Here is a 21,252-nt window from a genome sequence, read left to right on the forward strand (position 1 = left end):
TAATCGACACCAGGGAGGCTTCCGGCGTCGGACCGCAGAGCGAGTCGGGAAATGATTTTAAACCGAGAAGGCGGCTGAAGGCTTGGTTGCCCCTTCTCAAAGGCGGGGTTTCAAAGCTAGCTGGGCTCCTGAAGGGCTCAGGTGGAGAGAGGTGAGTTGGGACCTAGTGTCCCTTGCCCTTCCCCTCCTGAGGCAGAAGCCGACTTCACAGGAGCGAGGGTCGCAGAGTGGGTGGCCGGGTCAGCGGAAATGTCCGTCCCGGGGTGAATGGAAGGACGTCTGAGGCAGCGGAGGTCTTCTTACAGGGGCGTTTGTGTTCCTGGTGAACCCACTTACTGTGGAGCGAGAGGGAATTTGGAAGGGTCAGGGGTTCCCTGCAACTGTCTCTGAGCTGCCATTTTGGCGGTTTCTTTTTTTTTTTTTTTTTTTTTTTAAACTTCAGGGGACTTTAGTCTCGATCCACACTTTTGGAACCAGATTTGAAGAATGATTCGTGAAGCCGGAATGGGTGACAGCGTCATCACAGCATTTCATTGGTAAGACGCTTTGTGTTTGTCCAGGACGGGCAGTAAGTTCTATTTTGCCCTTTTGTGCGTTCCTTATCTTTACAACACTTGTGTGCTTGGCACTCGGCCGAGCATTGGCGGTGGGATTTAGGTATTGGTGGCAGTGTAGAAACGTGAATGATTTACCGCAAGAAACCCCACTGAATTGTAACTGTGTGTTATGAACTGCAAGAGCAAGGAGAGTTGGCTGGGGAGCTAGCTCTGTGGACCCCTGCCCTTTCCTGAGGACGTGAACCCTACAGGATGGATTGCATTTGTCAGATGGGAGGAGAGAAGCACTCTTAATTGGCTATAGGCTGAATAAAAAAGTCGGGGAGCAGAGGCAAACTTGACAGGAGGAGTAGGAGGGTGATGATCAGTCTAGAGTAGGGCGTAGGGCAGTGGTTCTTAACCTTTCTGAAAGTTGTCTGCTGGACCTTTCTCCATCCCCCTCCGCCACTAAATACACATGCCCACAACATTTTGCATACGACCGGAGAGGGTTGTTGGATTTTGGAAAGTCCATTTGTCCACAGATCTTGGGGTAAGAACTCTTGAATCAGTAGATGAACCTGGATAGTAGCAAATAATAAGATCAGCCAGGGTAGGACCTTGAGACTCAGAGTTTTGACTTCATTTAAATGATGTGTGGGAATTGTTGGGATCTCCAGCATTGTAATGGCAAGATGAAAGGGGCGTCTATGCGTCCCTAGTTATGGGTTAGGGAAAGGGGTTAACATTAGGACACCGAAATGAGTTAAGGTATATTTTTAACCTCTTCATTATTGAGCAGGGTAAAATTGCACATTATTGAGTGTGGAGTGAGAGTAAAATAGATAGAAGTCATTTTCTGATCTTTAAATGTGTGGTTGGGCTATTTCACGTTATTACAGTATTATATACTTAAGGGAAATGTTTTCTCAAAACCAACCATTTCAGTGCTAATAGTCTTTTCTCACCTAGATGGATTTTTAATTTTTTTTTTTTTTAATTCATAGCATTTTTCTTTTAAGGAGTCAAATTCAGCAGGGCTTATTTTGCCTTGAAATTGATCTTTACTCAAATGCAGTGTGCAAGGAGATAAGAGTACCCACTCTGACTTTATACTGTCTGAGTTCAAGTCCTGGTTCTTGCACTCTTTAACTGTTTCTTTGTCTTCCCATCTATCAACTGGAAACATGATAACCCACTTCGTGGGATTGTTTGAGGATTTAAATGAGCATATTTGTTAGGGGCTTGGACAAGTACCTGGCACCTAATGAATGCTCAATAAATGTTAGCAGTTAATCCAAATGACAAATTTGAAAGAAACGTTCTGTGTAGATGGGACTGATTAAATTTTAAAAATTTCAAATTTTTATTTATTTATTTTTGAGAGAGAGAGAGAGAAACAAAATGTGAGTGGGGGAGGGGCAGAGAGAGAGGGAGACACAGAGTCCAAAGCAGGCTTCAGGCTGTGAGCTGCCAGCACAGAGCCTGACGTGGGGCTGGAACTCATGAACTGTGAGATCATGACCTGAGCCGAAGGCGGACGCTTGACCATCAGAGCCACCCAGGTGCCCCAAATTGTAAAGAGCTAATTCAGTATGCGCTTAAAGCTAGAATGCTTTAAAGTAGTTGCTATTTAAGTTATGTGGTATATGATCTTGCTTGGGCATTATCTGAACATTGAGAACTGTATGTTTAATTTATGAAATTTTGTGCAAGACAGAGGGTGTCCTACTTGGACACAATGAAATTTATCTTAAATATAGAAATAGTATAACTTTTCATTTGTGAAAAACTTTCTTCAAAGGGTTAACTGTGCTAGTACTTGGGAGTAGTTATTATAACCTTATATATAATTCCTTTCAATGAAAGTTATAATTTCAGAGTTCTATGAAATTCTCCTGTTCAATTAAACCAATACTCGTTAACAATTAACACTCAGCATTATATTAGGGTAATTATATAAGCGATATAAAAAGCATTGTTTCAGTCAAGGTATTTTAGTTGTGTTGGAAAGAGAAAAAATGCACACCAAAAAAAAAAAAAATACTACAAGGAAGTATATGAATATGGACCAAAATGAGTAGTACAGACTAGATGGTCAAGGAGAGCTGTGTGAGCTGGTGTATTATTAATCTCCAAAGATTTTATGAAACATTATTGCGAGATTTTGTTAGGCTCATCCAGACGGTTTTTGGGCTTTTAAACAGTATTGACCTTGAGGTCTTCTTTTATACACACACACCCATACACCTATACATGTTGCTTCCAGGAATGAACTATTGATACAGAGGTGTATAACATAGGTATTTTGGGGAAATTAACAAAATTCTACTTGGAAAGAGATCAAATTCGAGCATGATCTTAAAGGAGGTGAAATGATAAAAAGACACTTAAGATAGAGAATATGATTGATAGGCAAAAACAAGACAAGAATATGTTTATCTAGAAGCAGGATAAGGGCAAGCTGAATTATGAAAGATCTTAAATAATCAGCAGAAGAGTAGAATTTTCTCATCACTGTAAAGTTTTTTGCACAGGTGACGAAAGTGTCATTGCTGAAGAATGGATTACCTGTACATATGGAAAATGCTTAGTTGTGGTAGTAAGAACCTGGAGGTAGCTTTGGGAATGGATGACAAAACTGTTGAAGGAAAAACTCAAGAGAATGTGCTTAATGACTATCAGTTCAAGAATGAAAGTATCTTAAAAGAATTTAAATTAACATAGAAAATTGACAGGAATTTGAAAATGGACCAGCAAACTTTTGGAGAAGGATGTGAAGGAGTTGAATTTAGTTTGAACCTTCTGTTTGAAGTATCTGTAAGATATTCATAAAAATAGCCTATAGCAAATGGGAAATGTATGACTTGGTTAAAAAGTCAAAACTGAGGGTGGGGAGGGGAAGGGAGAGAAATAATTCATTGATAGTGAGAAGAAGAATCAGTGAAACTATGAGCATGAGTTAACTTTTTAGTGTTCAGAATTCTGGTTTTATTTCTTTTCTGTAGACCATGGATCCTTATGATACACCAGAATCGACTCCGAGGCACGGTGCATCCTCAAGGCTTAAAGATTATTTTATAGGTGCCACCCCTTTGCGGAAACGATTAGAATCAGTCAGGAAGCAGGCTTCATTTGTCCCGACTCCACCTCGAAGGAAAATTCCTCAGTGTTCACAATTACAGGTATGCTTTTTGTGTTCCTTCATGTTACTCAATAATTGAGAAGATTTGTGAATAAATTTTGCTTTTTATTACCTTATAATGGTATTTTTAGTATCTCCTTAAATCTCTCAGATAATAAATGAGAAATAGTGAAAAATATTTGTGAGATGGAAGTAGTGAAAGTAGTTACTCACACCATCAATACCACCTCTGTTAAGTCTTTTTTAAAAAAGTTTATTTTGTGTACATAAGAGCGCAGGTACAAGTGGGACGGCGGTGGAGGGCGGGGAGCAGAGAGAAGGGAGAAAGAATCCCAAGTGGGCTTTGTGCTGTCAGCACAGAGCCTGACATGGAGCTTGGTCTCACACACTGTGAGATCATGCATGACCTGAGCCAAAATCAGTAGTTGGATGCTTAACCGACTGAGCCACCCAGGCTCCCCTGTTATATCTTTTAATCTCCAGCATTTCCACAGTATTTGTCTTTTATGACGTTAACATTTTGAAGAATGTAGTTTCCTCCCTTATCCTTTTTAAATAGAATATTCTTCGTTTTGTATTTGACATTTCCTCGTGACTAGATTGAAGTTCTGTATTCTTGACTAGAATACAGCATAGATGCTGTTGTCCTTGGGGATAACATCTGGTAGCACATAGGTGATCAGTTGTGATCATCCTGTCAAGGTGCTGCCCAGTGGTTACTGTTTTATTCCCCTCTGCATCTGATAAGTAGTCTGTGGGGAGACACTTTAGGATAATGTAAACATTCTGTTCTTATCAAAATTTCCCCTTGCACTTAATATCCATTGATAATTTTTGCCTGATTCCATAATCAGTTATGAGTTATAAGAATTCATAACTCTGATGACTCAAACAATTCTGAAGGTTTATAATATCAGTAATTTGTGATTTCACTGGAACATGAAATAAAACCCTAGTTAGTGCAGGTTTGATGTGTGGTTTTGAGGAACTTAGCAGAGTCTGGCGAATCAGTCTCCCACACCTTCCCTGTAATCTTTTCTTGTCAGTGTTGTGTGCCTCATGTCTTTTGGGATATGAGAAAATTTTTGCTTCTTTCTGAAAAGTTTCTTAAATTACTAGCGATGGTGATGAAAGTGATGGTTCTTAACTGTAGAACAGAAATTGTATATAAATTAAAGATTGGGATATCCAGGGGTACCTGGGTGGCTCAGTTGGTTAAGTGTCCAACTCTTGATTTTGGCTCAGGTCATGATCTCACACTTCATGAGTTTGAGCCCTGCCTCGGGCTCTGCGCTATTAACAGAATCTTGCTTGGGATTCTCTGTCTCCTTCTCTCTCCGCTGTTCCCCTGCTCACGCTTTCTTTCTCTCTCTCGCAAAAATAAATAAACATTTAAAAAGACAAAAGGATTGGGATGTCCAATTCAGTGCTTCCTTATCATACAAATAATTTTGTATCATATAAATTTTCTATCATGCAAATAGTTTTGCTGTACCTTTTGACAGTTATAAGAAAAAAGTTTATAACTTATAAAAGTTTTATACAAATTTCCATGAATACTGTAGTCAAAACAAATATTTTTGTCAAATGGACAACTGTAATGAAAGTTCCAAAAGATAGTTGGAGCTGTAAAACTATGTCAGGAAGTATGAATTCTATAGAACAATTCAGGATAAAAGTAGGGACCTGTATGGGGGTGTATGTGAAGGCCCTCAATAATGCCATAGAACCAATGTGAAGGATGTGTTGTTGTTGTTGTTTTTTAAGTATATTTATTTATTTATTTAAAAAATTTTTTTAATCTTCATTTTTTGAGAGAGAGACAGAGTGAGCAGGGGAGGAACAGAGAGAGAAGGCGATACAGAATCCAAAGCAGGCTCTGAGCTGTCAGCACAGAGCCCCATGCGGGGCTCAAACTCACCACCCGTGAGATCATGACCTGAGCCAAAGTTGGATGCTTAACCAACTGAGCTACTCAGATGCCCCTATTTATTTATTTTGAGAGAGAGGGAACGCACACAAGCGTGTGCACTGGGGAGGGGCAGAGAGAGAGGGAGAGGAGAATCCCAAGCAAGGTCTGTGCTGCCAGTACAAACCAGACATGGGACTTGAACTCACAAACTGCGAGATCATGACCTGAACTGAAATCAAGACTCAGCTACTTAATGGAATGAGCTACTCACGTGCTGCAGAAGTGTTTTTGTTTTTGATGGTACCTGTGGTTCTCTTAGAGCATGGCAGAAATACTAAGTATTTTTTTATTTGATCAACTGAATTTGACATTGGGTCATAGAATGGATTTACTGCTAAACATTTAAAACAATTACATAATTAACATGAATCAAATTTGATGCCCCAGGAATAGTTACTATTTTTTAAATCTATAATCTAAGTTTTTAAATGTTCATCCAATAAATATATATTGAACAACTGTTCTAGGATGGCAGTGTTCTAGGTGCTAGAGATGTAGTGCTGAATAAATCGACAAAAATCCCTGTTCTCTTCAAACTCATACTCTAGCAGCGAAGACAGACAATAAAAATCACACAAACATATAATACCAGATAGTAATAAAGCATGTTAAGGAGATACAGAGTGACAAAATTGGAGTGGGTGCAGGTGCAACTTTACATAGGGTGGCCTCTTGAGTGACATCTGGACAAAACTGAGTGAAGGAAGGGAACATGCCATGTGAACACATGTGTGGAGAGCATTCCAGAGGGAAGGTACAGTGAATGAAAAGCCCTGTTCAGGGATCTTCAGAGTTCTGCAGACTCCAGTTTGGTTGGAATGTAAAGATCAGGTACACAGATTTGTAGTAAATATTTAAAATTCTTTGATTAAATTCTTATTTACTAATGTTTCCTAATTCTTAAACTACTGTTGTCTTGATTGTTTTTTCTCTCTAGGAAGATAATGATCCTCAAAAGTTTGCATTTCTTCTGCATAAACAATGGACTTTATATAGTTTAACTCCCCTATATAAATTCTCCTATACTAATCTCAAAGAGTATTCTAGACTTCTGAGTGCATTTATTGCTGCTGAAAAGCAAAAAGGGCTTGCTGTTGAAGTGGGAGAAGACTTCAACATCAAAGTGACTTTCTCCACTCTCCTAGGAATGAAAGGAACACAAAGAGACCCTGAAGCATTTCTTGTCCAGGTATGTTGTATAAACAGTACTTGCTTCTCAGGAAAAGAATCTGCACTGTCTTGGTTTAGAAATTGTGGTATTTTCTTACTGTTTAAAAATATTTTGAGCTTGTGATTTATAACCTTTTTTATGTCTTGTTTGACCAAATTGTAGTAATTAGATATGGCCAACTTAAAGGTTTTTTTTTGTGGGGGGCACCTGGGTGGCTCAGTCGGCTAAGTGTCTGACTTCAGCTCAGGTGATGATCTCCCGGTTTGTGAGTTTGAGCCCCACGTTGGGCTCTGTGCTGACAGCTCAGAGCCTGAGCCTGCTTCGGATTCTGTGTCTCCCTCTGTCTCTACCCCTTGCTCACTCACACTCTGTCTCTCTATCTCAAAAATAAACAAACATTAAAAAAAAGGTTTTTCTAAAATAAATATGATTATGATATAATGATTATGATATAATGATTATGATATAATATCATGATTATGATATAATATTTATTTTATAAAACGTAGAAAATACATAAAAATACAAAGAAAATTAAAAACCACAGTTTAACATTTTGGCATACATCTATTTGGCAATAGACAACCTGAGTAAGCTTCTCATTTGGAAAGTTATTAATTATTGGTTCAATTTCTTAATTTATTAATTGAATCAATTCAGTTTCTTGAACCAATTCAATTTCTTAATTGAACCAATAATTAATAACTTTCCAAAATAGCGCCAGGCCCAGATAAGTTCACTGGTAAAAGCTGCCAAAAGTTTAATTAAGGAAGAAATTATTTTAATTCTATAGTCTCTTTGGAGTATAGAACCAGAGGGAATACTTTCTAACTCATTCTGCCAGGCCAGTGTTACCCTAATACCAAAATTAGACAAAGATTATTTAAGAAACGACAGATTGATCTCTCTCATGAACATAAATACATCTGTCTGGCTATCTGGATCTATTAAAATTGGGATCATATTGCCCATACTTTTGCATTATGGCTTTTAAAAAAAAATAATATCATAGGTAATTACTCATATCATTAAGAATTCTACATTTTATAAGTATATCTGTGTAATTCTATGGTTTTTACTAGGACCAAATTCCTAGAAGTGGAATTTTAGCAAAAAACAAATATGTAACATGGGGCCCCTGGGTGACTCTGTCAGTTGAGCATCTGACTCTTGATTTTGGCTCAGGTCATGATCCCAAGGTTGTGGGATTGAACCCTGCATTGGGCTCATGGAGTCTGCTTGAAATTCTCCCTCTCCTCCCATCCCCCCTCACTTGCACACACATATGCACACTCTTAAAAAAATGAAAAATAAAAAATAAAAGTAACATATCATTATATATTGTGAAATGTTCAGTTACTCTTACTTAAAAGTAATATGACTATCTTGATTTATTAAGAAACTGGATTTATTATTCATGCCTGCTACTTCTGTTTATTCTGAGTTAACTCATAGTCACCACAAATTAAATTCTGAAATCATGAAAAGATCTAATTTTGTTTATCTGTATAGATTGGGTTAGAAAACTGTGGCCTGCAGGTCAAATCTGATTTGCTGCTTGTTTTTGTTTTTTGTTGTTGATGTTTTTCTAAATAAGGTTTTATTGGAACAGAACTCCTTTCATTTGTTTACATTATTCTGTATGGCTGCTTTTGTGCTACGACAGCACATTTGAGTGGTTGCTTACAAAGCCTAAAATATTTACTGTCTGATTCTTACAGAAAAAATTTGCTGACGCTTGGTATAGATCTGGTGTTGGCAAGGATCTTCAGGAGTCTTAGGAGTAGGTTTAGCTGCATAAAACAGAAAGCCTAAATAACAGTGAATTAGATGCCTATCTTGAGGTTAATTAATAGAGGTTTATTTGTCTTTTTATTTAAAAAAATTTGTTTTTTTAAATGTTTTATTTATTCTTGAGAGAGAGACAGAGCATGAATGAGGGAGGGGTACAGCGAGAGAGGGAGACACAGAATCCGAAGCAGACTCCAGGCTCTGAGCTGTCAGCACAGAGCCCGACATGGGGCTCGAACTCACGGGCGGTGAGAACATGACCCGAGCCGAAGTTGGACGCTCAACCGACTGAGCCACCCAGGTGCCCCAAGGTTTATTTGTCTTACAAAAAAAGTGGAGTAAGCTGTTTAAGACTGGTGTATGCTTCATGAATTAATAACTTAGGCTCCTTCTATCTTCTGTATCATCCTTGGTGCATGGCTTCCATCCTTAAAGTCACATTGGAGTCTAATATGGCTCTTGAAGCCCTAAATATTAGATGCAAGTTCCAGGCAGGAGGAAGTAGGGGGAAGATGGGAAGGGCAAATAGGATGCCTGCCTGAGTAAGTTTTTAACGAGACTGCTAAGACCCAACCACTTCTTTTTGCATCCCTGTTGGAAGACAGACTAGGAAATTTTTCTTTTTTAGTGGGTACTTTGCTACCTCCTTAAAAGCATCTCATTAAAAGCACAGTTTTATTGTGGAAGGAAAAGTAGGTACTGGGTAGACAGCAGTCTTTGTCAAATGAAGCAGTTGATTTCCCAGAGAAGTGATGTGATTTGCATGTCAACAGGTAAGCAACTGTTCCTGTGCAGAATAGAAATGACCTCTTGAACTCTTAGCAGAGTGTCCTAATAGTTCGCAAATTAAACCTCATTTCTTCACAGGGTTCCCGGACTTTTAGGTTATACAATTGTGATAGACATGTCTGGCTGGGCTTTAAGGTTTTTGAGAATCGCTTGTAGTCTCTTGAACAAGAAGGCAAAATATGCTAAAAGTAACTTTTTAAATGATGATATCTAACAGGATCTGATACTGGGCTGTGTTCTTCACCTTATCCTGGTCAAACTTTAAAACTTCTATGAATATCTTGGGGCGCCTGGGTGGCTCAGTCGGTTGAGCATCTGACTTTGGCTCAGGTCATGATCTCACAGTCTGTGAGTCCGAGCCCCGCGTCGGGCTCTGTGCCGACAGCTCAGAGCCTAGAGCCTGTTTCGGATTCTGTGTCTCCCTCTGTCTCTGACCCTCCCCCATTCATGCTCTGTCTCTCTCTGTCTCAAAAAAATAAATAAAGGTTAAAAATAAAACTTCTATGAATATCTGGAAGGTATGTTTGTCATGTAGTTTATAAATTTGAAGTTTGAAGGGTTAGTCAGTCTGCTGGAAAATATAATCAAGATTCTAAAAAATCTGAATGGATTGGCACAATGGGTCAAATTGAGAGTGAAATTTTAATAGGAATACATATATTCCTCTCTATATTATGAGAGATTTACCTATTAACAGCAAGGATGAATAAGGATAATTTAAAGCTGTCAACTAAAAATTAGAAAACTGCAATCTGAGGTTATATTAGTAGTAGTATAATCTAGGTCTTTTTGAAGTAATTATATTCACTTATGAATGACTCTCATGCAGAAGAATTTCAGAGTAAGCAGGATAATGTGTGTATCATAGAAGGAATGGTTAAAGAAACTGGAGATGTTGAACCTGGCATTACATATGATTGGGATTATCAGATATTTGAAGGGCTTTTTCTGTGGAAGAGAGATTAGATTTGATTTGTTCTACATGCACATAAAGAAGAAAGCAGGACCTGTGGTAGATACTGTGCGCCTAACATATGAAAGAACAATTTTAAGTTGATAGAGCTGCCTTAGGAAATCCTGAATTCTTCCTCAATGGAAGAATTCAAACACATTGAATATGTGACTTTTTATAGTCCCTTCTGAAGTTGAAATTTTGAGGGCCCCCTCTCCCCGCCAAGGATAGCATACTTGGTTATACCATATTGGCATTCCTTAATTTGCTTATTTTGCATTTTGGCTGCACCAAGATCTTGCCATATACCATGTCCTAATAAGAATATTAAGAGGTAGGAGTGCCTGGGTGGCTCAGTGAGTTGAGCGTCTGACTCGATTTAGGCTCAGGTCGTGATTCCAGGCTTGTGGTATTGAGCCCCACATTGAGGTCCATGCTGAGCATGGAGCCTGCTTAAGATTCTCTCTCTCTCTCTCTCTCTCTCTCTCTCTCTTTCTCTTTCCCTCTCTTCCTCCCTACCCCTCCACCCCACCCCTTGCCCCTCTTCCCGCTTACATGCTCCCTGGCTCTCTAAAAAAAAAAAAAAAAAAAAAAGAAGAAGAAGAAGAAGAAATATTAGGAGGAAAGTCAGTTAACTTGATAAACCCTAATAATGATTAGGGAGATTATTCCCATTATGTTTTTTTGGCAAATAATACAATATATCTTCTTATTTTTTAATGTACTAATTTTGAGAAGGTGTAACTTAAGAGTAAAGGTACTTTTGCATTTAATGAACTCCCCCGTTTTTTTCTTTGTAGATTCTGTCAAAATCTCAATTACCATCAGAGAACAGAGGACAAAAAGTGTTATGGACTGGTTGGTTCTGCTGTGTATTTGGAGACAGTCTTCTGGAGACTGTTCCAGAAGATTTCACCTGTGTACCTTTATTTCTTGCAAATGGAGCAGAGACGAATACAGCCATAGTTGGAACCTGGTTTCAGGAAACTTTTGATTGTCATTTCAGTTCCTTAGCAATCAATGCGTTTAATCTTTCCTGGATGGCTGCTATGTGGACTGCATGCAAAATGGACCAATATATGGCTACTACTGAATTTCTTTGGTCTGTACCGTGTAGCCCTCAAAGTCTGGACATTTCTTATGCCATACATCCAGAGGATGCAAAAGCTTTGTGGGACAGCGTCCACAAAACACCCGGGGAAGTTACTCAGGAGGAAGTTGACTTATTCATGGACTGCCTTTATTCACACTTCCATAGGCATTTCAAAATTCATTTATCGGCCACAAGATTGGTCCGTGTTTCAACATCTGTAGCTTCAGCACATACTGATGGAAAAATAAAGGTTAGTTTGAACATATCTAGCTAGGTAATTTTTTCTTACTGCATAGTTTTCAAAATGTATAGAGATTGTATTTTCCACATTGAAGAAACACGTTTGAGTGCTAATTCGAGACAGTAGAGAGATTTTATGCTTTATAAATGATTTGCTAGAAAGTCTTCAGCCTTTAGATGCAGCTCTGTAATGGAAGGATACTATATACTGTGTGCTACAGGCTTTGGTAATAAAATGAATATAGTAACTTTGAAACTTTCAGAATTATGTTTCCTCAAACTTTGAAATAATTATCAGAGCAACAGAGGATTTTTTGTGTTAGATCAGAAAATTATAGCCAGAAATACCTAACTAAGATGACATCTTTATATTTTAGACTTTTCTGTCTCTAGTGGCAAAGAAATAATTGACATTGTTTTATTCTCTAGGAAGTTTTTTTTTTTTTTTTTAATGTTTTACTTATTTTTGAAAGAGAGACAGAGTGTGAGCAGGGGAGGGGCAGAGAAAAAGGGAGACACAGAATCTAAAGCAGGCTTCAGCCTCCAAGCTGTCAGCACAGAGCCTGACACAGGCCTTGAACTCATGAACCATGAGATCATGACCTGAGCCGAAGTTGGGTGCTTAACTGAGCCACCCAGGCACCCCTACTCTCTGCAAAGTATTTATTAGAGGAAATCTCAGAAATAAACTGAGAGTAGGTACCTAAATATAATAAAATATATCAATATGTTTTAAATGTATTAAACTATGGCCACAGTAAACACTCTGAATATTGGTCTTGTCACTGAGCTAGGATTTTAATAGACCTTAATTTTAAATGTTTTTCTTTTTTAATTCTTTTTTAATGTATTTATTTATGAGAGAGAGACTGAGCGTGAGCTGGGAGGGCCAGTGAGCTGGGAAGGGCCAGAGAGAGAGGGAAACACAGAATCTGAAGCGGGCTCTAGGCTCTGAGCTGTCAGCACAGAGTCCAATGCGGGGCCTGAACTCATGAACTGTGAGATCATGACCTGAGCCAAAGTCAGAAGCTTAACTGACTGAGCCACCCAGGTGCCCCAATAGACCTTAATTTTAATCTTCAGAGCAACCCTGTAGTAGGTATTTTTATCCACATTTTATTTTTAAAACAAGGAAACAAGGCCAAGATAGGTTTTAGTGATACCTGCAAGATAGTTTGGTAAGAGGAGGAGTCAATATTTGAGTGCTTATCTCTTAGGTTCCAAAAAGTTCATGCTCTATAAGCACTATATTAGTGTTTTTCGAACTGAAAGTCATAATGCAATAGTAGGTTGGAAAATGATGGGAAGAGAACAGCTTTAAAAAACAAAAGAAATCTGGGTGCCTGGGTGGCTCAGCTGGTTAAGCATCTGACTTCAGCTCAGATCATGATCTTGCAGTTCATGAGTTCAAGCCCTGCATCAGGCTCTGTGCTGACAGCTCTGAGCGTGGAGCCTGCTTCTGATTCTGTGTTTCCCTCTGTCTCTATACCTCCCTCGATTGTGCTTGCTCACTCTCTCTCGCTCTCTCTCGCTCTCTCAAAAGTAAATAAACATTAAAAACAATGAAAGAAATATAATGGAAAATATAAAAATGAGTATCACATGTGGTAAGGGTATACATTTGCTTATACTGGATCATGATGTTAAATTTATTTCTTACTCTGATTTGCAGTAAAACATTTGAAAGATTATATCATGTTATTTTGAAATTATAAAGGGAAAAAATTCCATTTTAGCACCTCAGAATTCAGTTCATGAAGTCTTAATATATTTTAAAATTTTGTTTTCATATACTCACACTCCATTAGTAAACTACATTTAAAAACTGTTTTGTAAAATGTGTTCTTATGAAGATAAAGGTGGTTCTTAAGCACATTTATTTTATCTGGTCTATTGTAAATCTAAGAGCCCCTCTTAATAATGTAAGACAGTAACTGGCTCCTAGCTTTGCATAATGCCATGATGATAACTAACATTTATTAAGCACTGATTGTGCCAGCCATTTTTAAGCATTTTATGTATATTGTCTCATTTAGTTTTTCACAACAACCTATTTCCATAGGTTGTAAAGAGAAAACTAACACAGGGAATAAGTAGGTTCCCTGATATCACACAGGTAATAAGTAGATTTTGCATTTGAACCCAGTCATCTGACTCGAAAGCTTATGCTTTTTTTTTTTTTTTTTTTTTAACGTTTGTTTATTTTGAGAGAAAAAGTGAGCTGGGGGGACGAGAGAGAGGGAGAGAGAGAATCCTAAGCAGGCTCCACGCTATCAGTGCAGAGCCTGACGGGACTCTATCCCAAGACCCTGGGATCATGACCTGTGCTGAAACCAGGCTGAGGACACTCAACTCACTGGCCACCCGGGCTCCCCAAAGCTTCTGCTTTTAACTGCAACAGTGTACTGCTGTCAAGAATGATGTGTCAGCCAGGTTTCTGCCACCTGCTTAGTTTCTACAAGATACTTTTTTAAAAAAAGTTTTTTCATTTTTAAATGTTTATTTATTTTGAGAGAGAGAGAGAGAATCCCATGCGGGGTTCTCATTGTCAGCATGAAGGCCGATGCAGGGCTCAAACCCATGAACCGTGAGGCCATGACCTGAGCCAAAATCAAGAGTCAGAGACTTAACCAACTAAGCCATCCAGGTGCCCCTCTACAAGGTACTTTTGGAGTCTATATCCCTTTGAGAAGAAGGAAGCTATGGAACCTTTTTCTAGAAATGTAGATCCAAGCGATTCATGGATTCCCTTCTCTCCCCTTACTTCTTAGGCAGATAGCCTAACTGTGGAAGCCAGGATAAATAAGAACCTTAGTCTAGTTATTTCTAAGCACCATTGACTAATAGTTGTATATTTATTAAAGTTAGTAGTCTTCATTAAGTAAAATCTATTTGACTTAGAGCCACAGTGGTATGGGTTGATCTTAAGATTGCAGATACGGAATTTAAAATAAGCCTGGAATTTTTATCAAACTGCTTTGTTATAATAATTAATTCTAACTTTAATTTTTTTTTGTTTGTTTTTTTCAGATTCTGTGTCATAAATACCTCATTGGAATCTTGGCATATTTGACAGAACTGGCAATTTTTCAAATTGATTGAGGTCTTGTGGGAACTATAAATTATGGATTATATAACTTTTTCCTCACAGATTATTTGCCTAATTTCTATGCTGAGAGGAACTGCAGGAGAAACATGCATCTATATCTGCATCTGTTTTCCTCTCAGTGCCTTTGGAATTGCCCAGATAGAAGCCAAGAAGGATCTAGAACAAAGAAGGTGGTAGCGAATGAATCACAGCCAGGTGTTCGTATAATAGTCATGATGATCTGGGAGGCCAGTCTTTAGAAAATGCTGAGTTGTTATTTTCTTGGGCCATCTTATATCAAATTTTTAGGATTCAAATGAGATATCTCTAATATTGAGTGTTTTTGATTTGGGTCTTTAAAAAGCTTTAATCCCTTTTAAGCATTTTAGACTTGGATTCAGAGAGAATTTCTGTCTTCTAAAGACATTTTCCTACTATCATTTCATTGTAGAGAGTTGGCAATCAAAATCCTCTCCAAAGGAAACTAAAAATTAATATACATTTATTAAAGCCACTAATATGCTTCTGTTTTTAATGCTGTTCAATTCTTATTGCAATGTTGAATTAAATATTCACTTTTAAAATGAAGCAGTGTGTTTATCAGTGTCTTGGTGGCAGATCTTTAATTAATGTCTCAGGAATGAGAACTCATAGGCTTTTTCTGTAGCACAAAGGTTACAAACCAGCAATTATATAGAACCATACTTATAGAATTGAAAGGGACCTGTGAGCCTCTTTTGAGAGCAGCAGTTATCTTGTTTAACTTTCATGTCCCTAATTTTGCTTTAGCACAGTGCTTGGTAAATGTCTGCAGGTTAAGTAAATGTATTTTAACCAAATCTTACATTTTATAGATGAAAACTATGAGATTGAACAACTTAGGAGACTTGCCCAAGATGCTATGTTTAAATCTCTTGTTTTAATTTATGGAGTATGGGAACATTTTGTTTTACTTTAGAAACTCTTTTTTAAAAGTTGTTTGAAAGGAAATTAATAGGCTGTCTTTCTAAAAGGTTAACTTTTGGAATGGAATATTATTTCACATATACTAGGAACAGCAGAGATAGTGGAAAAAGCATGGGCTTTGGAGTGAGACAGTCATTCATTTAACTAATATTAAGTTCCTGCTGTGTACTTAGAATTGTATTGGGTAACAGGGGTATAGCAGTGAAGACAAAAAAGATCCCTGTCATTTGGAAATTACATTCTAGTGGAGGAAGGCAAAAAATAAATAATTTCTGTGGAGATAAATACTTAAGGCAGTACAATATGGAAAGGGGGTCTCTCTGGGTAGGTGACATTTGAGCTGGGTCCTGAATGCTGAGGGAACCAGCTGTGTGAAGATCTGTGGAAGGGTTTGCTAGGCAGGTGAAATGGCGAGAGCAAAGGCCTTGAGATAGGTAAGAGGTTGGCTTATTTGAGGAATAAAGGAAGTCTGTGTGGCTGAAGGAAGTCAGGGTGGAGTAGTATTAGATGAGACTGAAGAGATTGTGCAGCAGAGACTTATTCCATGGGTATGTCTCCCAATTTTTGACTGAGCATGTGGTTGTCCAGAATAAAGATGGTCTTTTCTGGCCTTTCTCATAGGTAGGTGTAGTCCTATGACTGAGTTCTGACCCATGGCATATAAATGGAAGGATCAGGAATCTTCCTTAAAAAACAGCAGACATATACCCCTTGGCTTTTTCTTATTCTGCCATCTTTGCTGCTTGGAACACATATAATGACTGGAATTCTAGCCACTGTTTTTGGTCACGGGGATGCAGGTCATGTGATAGGAATGGTGGAACATGGCCTGAAACGAGTTTGTGCCTTGAGGACTTCTTGAGGCTGAACCCCAGTGCCACCCTTGGGCAGTCTTCCTATGGACCTGTGTGTCAGAGAGGTAAACTTTTATCTTGTGCAAGCTGGTGCTTAAAGACATTTTGGGTCTCTTGCTCATAGCCAAACCTAATCTTGATAGAAAGAGGCAGGATCTACGTCATCTAAGTTTTTGTAGCTATTTGTGAAGAGGCTGGATTTCATTCTAAATGCAGTGGGAAGCCATTGAAGTTTTAAGCAGGAGAGAATATTACCTAATCTGTATTTTATAAGATATGAGGGAGAATGAATTATAGGTGGACAAGAGTGAAAGGGAAAACAGTTAAAAGATTGTTAGAAATGGTACAATTTCAGTGGAGAAATTAGCAATATCTAGCAAAATGTTGTAGGATTTACCCTTTGATAAGCAATCCCATTTCTAGAATTCTATCCCCAAAACTCCCTGGCAAAATATAAATGAAGCCCGTATAAGGCTATTTATTGCAATGGTGTTTGGTAGCAAAACTGAAAACAATCCAAGTGCCCATCCCATGGGGATTGTTTGAATAAATTATGGTATAGCGACACAATGAATTACCACTATGTAACCATAAAAAGGTTTGTGGAAGATAATCTAATACTACCATGGAGTGATCTTTTTTTTTTTATAGTTTTTTTATTTTTATTTTTTTGACTAAAATACTCATTTATTTATTTTTTTAATATGAAATTTATTGTCAAATTGGTTTCCATACAACACCCAGTGCTCATCCCAGCAGGTGTCCTCCTCAATACCCATCACCCACCCTCCCCTCCCTCCCACCCCCCATAAACTCTCAGTTCGTTCTCAGTTTTTAGGAGTCTCTTATGTTTTGGCTCCCTCCCTCTCTAACCATTTTTTTTTTCCTTCCCCTCCCCCATGGTCTTCTGTTAAGTTTCTCAGGATCCACACAGGAGTGAAAACATTACCATGGAGTGATCTTGATCTCTAGGATATGTTATGTGAAAGAGCAACTTGTGGACAGTGTGCTGTCTGTTATGGATGGAATGGGTGAAATATGAATATGTGTGTGTATTTCCTTTTGTTTCCAAAAACCAATGGAAGAATAAACCAACTAATAAAAATGGTTACTAACTAGGGGGAAGGAAGGAACTGGGTAAGGGGGACAGAAATTAAAGTTAAAACTTATCTGAATGTTCCTCTTTTATAGTTTGGAACCATTTAAGTGTTTTTTTGTTTTTTTTTTTTTTTTAATTTTTTTTCAACGTTTATTTATTTTTGGGACCGAGAGAGACAGAGCATGAACGGGGGAGGGGCAGAGAGAGAGGGAGACACAGAATCAGAAACAGGCTCCAGGTTCTGAGCCATCAGCCCGGAGCCTGACGCGGGGCTCGAACTCACGGACCGCGAGATCGTGACCTAGCTGAAGTCGGACGCTTAACCGACTGCGCCACCCAGGCGCCCCTAAGTGTTTTATATAGTTCTGAAAATTAGATCAAAAAGAAAAGGCAATCTTAAAAATTGAAAACAAATGAACCTAACTATATTAAGTTCTTGTCATAATCACACAAATAATTATTTTTAGTATCTTTAAATCCTAGTATTTTGACTGTACGTTGTCAGCTATGTCTTAGGAAAAGAAGAGCAGCAAAGGAATTTAAGTTGCACTCAGTTATCTTGTGATTAATAATATTGGTATTGTTGTTTTACCACTGTTTGTAATAAGATAAAACATGTAACAATATTACCAAGATTTTGAGTGTGAAAGAAAAGACATACAATTATAAAGTAAGCTAAGTAGAAACTCTGTAATGTTAAATTTGAATTGGAAATACCAGAGTGAACTCATTTACTTTCAAAATGCAAGTTTTTAATTTTGATGAAGTCCAATTTATCAGTTATTTTATTTCTTGTGCTTTTGGTGCTGTGTCTAAGAAACTGTTGCTTAATCTAAGGTCCCAAAGAATTATTCCTATGTTTTTTTAAGGATCTTATAATTTTAGGTTTAAATTTAGGTCTGTAATCCATTTTGAAGTTTTTTTTTAAGTTTATTTGAAGAGAGAGCATGCAAGGGGGGCGGGTCAGAGAGAGGGGGAGAATCCCAAGCAGGCTCTGCACTGGAAGCGCAGAGCTCGATGTGGGGGCAAGATCTCAGGAATCGGGAGATCATGAAAACCAAGAGTTGGACACTCACCCAGCTGAGCTACTCAGGTGCCCCCCAATTTGAGTATTTTATGTATGGGGTGAAGTAAGCATCCAAATTAATCATTTTGCATAAGGATATCCATTTGTTCTAGTACCATTTATTGAAAAGACTGTTTTAAAAGTCAATTGGCAAAAAAAAGAAAAAAAAAAGGAATCAGAAGTCAATTGGCCACAGATGTTTATTTTGGGACTCTCAATTCTATTTCATTGATGTCAGTCCTTATGCCAGTACCACACTTTTTTTTTTTTTTTCAGGTTATTTAGAAAGAGGGTGCGTGTGAGCAGAGGAGGGGCAGAGAGAGAGGGCGAGAGAATTCCAAGCAGACTCCATGCTCAGTGCAGAGCCCAACATGGGTCTCGATCCCACAACGTGAGATCATGATCGGAGCCAAAATCAGAAGTCAGATGCTTAACTGACTGAGCCACCCAGGCCCCGCCGTACCACACTGTCTTGATTACTGTAGCTTTGTAGTGCATTTTGAAATCGGGGAGTGTGAGTCCTCCAGCTTTGTCCTATTTTTCAAGGTTGTTTTGATTATTCTGGGTCTTTTGCATTTCCAAAGGATTTTAAGGTCAGTTGGTCAATTTCTGTAAAAAAAATTAGCTGGGATTTTGATAGGGGTTGTGTTGAATCTGTAGATCAGTTTGGGGAGTACTGCCATCATAATTATATTAAGTTTTCTAATCTATGAACATGGGATATCTTTCCATTTCAGAATTTCCATTTTAACAGTGTTTTATAGTTTTCAGCATACAAGTATTGCACTTTTATTTTTGTTAAATTTATTCCTAAGTATTTTTTTATGCTATTGAGAATGGGTTTTTTTTTCCAAAATAAGTGAAAATTATTTTATTTTGTATAGATAAGTAGCCAGGCAGCTTCAAAGTAGAGTTACATGTACATCTGTTCTAGATAATGACAGGAAGATAATTTTATGTGTTTTGTGTTTTTAAAGATGCGCCTTTCAAAAATAGGCTTGCACTTTTATACATTTGGATTGCTTTGTTAATTTCATTTTTTGGATTTTTTGTTGTGAGTATATATTGTTCTTGTATTGTGTGACCTTGCTGAACTTGTTTATTCTCATTTTTCAGTGAATTCCTTAGAATTTTCTGTATACAAGATTCATGTTGTTTGTGAATAAAGACAGTTTTACTTAATCTCAATACGGATGCCTTTTGTTTCTTTTTCTTGCCAAATTGCCTTGGCTAGAGTCTCCACCATAATGGCAGATAGAAGTGGTGAGTAGTTTTTTTTTTTTTTTTTTTCAATATATGAAGTTTATTGTCAAATTGGTTTCCATACAACACCCAGTGCTCATCCCAAAAGGTGCCCTCCTCAATACCTATCACCTACCCTCCCCTCCCTCCCACCCCCTATCAACCCTCAGTTTGTTCTCAGTTTTTAAGAGTCTCTTATGCTTTGGCTGTCTCCCACTCTAACCTCTTTTTTTTTTTTTTTTCCTTCCCCTCCCCCATGGGTTTCTGTTAAGTTTCTCAGGATCCACATAAGAGTGAAAACATATGGTATCTGTCTTTCTCTGTATGGCTTATTTCACTTAGCATCACACTTTCCAGTTCCATCCACGTTGCTACAAAGGGCCATATTTCGTTCTTTCTCATTGCCATGTAGTACTCCATTGTGTAGATAAACCACAATTTCTTTATCCATTCATCAGTTGATGGACATTTAGGCTCTTTCTATAATTTGGCTATTGTTGAGAGTGCTGCTATAAACATGGGGGTACAAGTGCCCCTATGCATCAGTATAGAAGTGGTGAGTAGTTTTATATTGTTCCTTAGTGGGGAAGCATATTTTATTATTAAATATGATGTTAGCTGTAGGTTTTTCATACATGCCCTTTGTCAGATTAAAGAAGTTCTCTTCCTAATTTGCTGAGGGTTTTTATTATGAATGGCTGTTGGATCTTGTCAAATCATTTTTTTTTTTTTTGCACCTGAGATAATTTATGATTTGTATTTCTTTTCACTTTCAGTTTCCGGTTCCTCATATGAAGCTTAGAAGTAGCCACTGTGTCCCTAACAAGGAAAAAGCTGAAGAGATGGAGAAAGCAACAGTTCTTCTTGGGTCCAGAGAGAGGGAAGGATACAAGATAAACTGCGTCCCCCTAGTTTGGAGAGTGGTATAGAGAACAGTGGATTTGGAATCGGGATGTGGTTTGAGGTTCAGCTTCCACCATGTCCCTTTAACTTTCTAAGCTTCAGTTTACTTACTAATAAAATGAAGATGATTGCCAGCCCAACCCAACTCCAAGATTCTTCGTAAAATTGTGGAAATCACTATGCAAATAACTAATATTCTTTTATAGCAATGTCATTTATATAATAAGTACATATTATTCAGTAATAAAACTGGACCACTTTCAGTGGAAGGAAAAAATAACTCCTTAGGCTCCAATGAACACTTTGGCCAGTACTGTAGTTGCTGGGTTTCTGCTCTTGAATCAC

At 37.9% G+C, this 21,252-nt stretch overlaps 1 protein-coding gene across 2 annotated transcripts; it reads left to right on the forward strand.

Annotated features, from left to right (window-relative positions):
• Nucleotides 1–36: 36 nt before the first annotated feature.
• Nucleotides 37–20,890, forward strand: CENPL (centromere protein L). 2 transcript variants are annotated; one of them, XR_005781860.1, is made up of 8 exons: nt 37–151; nt 443–536; nt 3,545–3,721; nt 6,591–6,842; nt 11,157–11,699; nt 14,720–14,792; nt 19,879–20,025; nt 20,781–20,890. XR_005781860.1 is itself a non-coding variant. In XM_040446759.1 (6 exons), the coding sequence occupies exons 3-6, from the start codon at nt 3,548–3,550 to the stop codon at nt 14,789–14,791; spliced, it is 1,041 nt and encodes a 346-aa protein (XP_040302693.1). In that variant the 5' UTR covers nt 37–151; nt 443–536; nt 3,545–3,547; the 3' UTR covers nt 14,792–16,427. The 2 variants fall into 2 exon arrangements, 1 of the variants encoding a protein (XP_040302693.1); XM_040446759.1 differs by lacking the exons at nt 19,879–20,025; nt 20,781–20,890 and having other exon boundaries at nt 14,720–16,427.
• Nucleotides 20,891–21,252: the final 362 nt, after the last annotated feature.

Source organism: Herpailurus yagouaroundi, unplaced genomic scaffold (assembly GCF_014898765.1).
Source record: "Herpailurus yagouaroundi ecotype Mexico unplaced genomic scaffold, PumYag 195, whole genome shotgun sequence".
Classification (NCBI taxonomy): domain Eukaryota; kingdom Metazoa; phylum Chordata; class Mammalia; order Carnivora; family Felidae; genus Herpailurus; species Herpailurus yagouaroundi.

What these genes read in the sequence shown, in the direction of transcription:
- CENPL (XM_040446759.1), top strand. Translation starts at nt 3,548, where the DNA reads ATGGATCCTTATGATACACCAGAATCGACTCCGAGGCACGGTGCATCC. An exon ending in CTCAGTGTTCACAATTACAG is followed by an intron (nt 3,722 to 6,590) that starts GTATGCTTTTTG and finishes TTTTCTCTCTAG; the next exon opens with GAAGATAATGATCCTCAAAA. An exon ending in ATACTGATGGAAAAATAAAG is followed by an intron (nt 11,700 to 14,719) that starts GTTAGTTTGAAC and finishes TGTTTTTTTCAG; the next exon opens with ATTCTGTGTCATAAATACCT.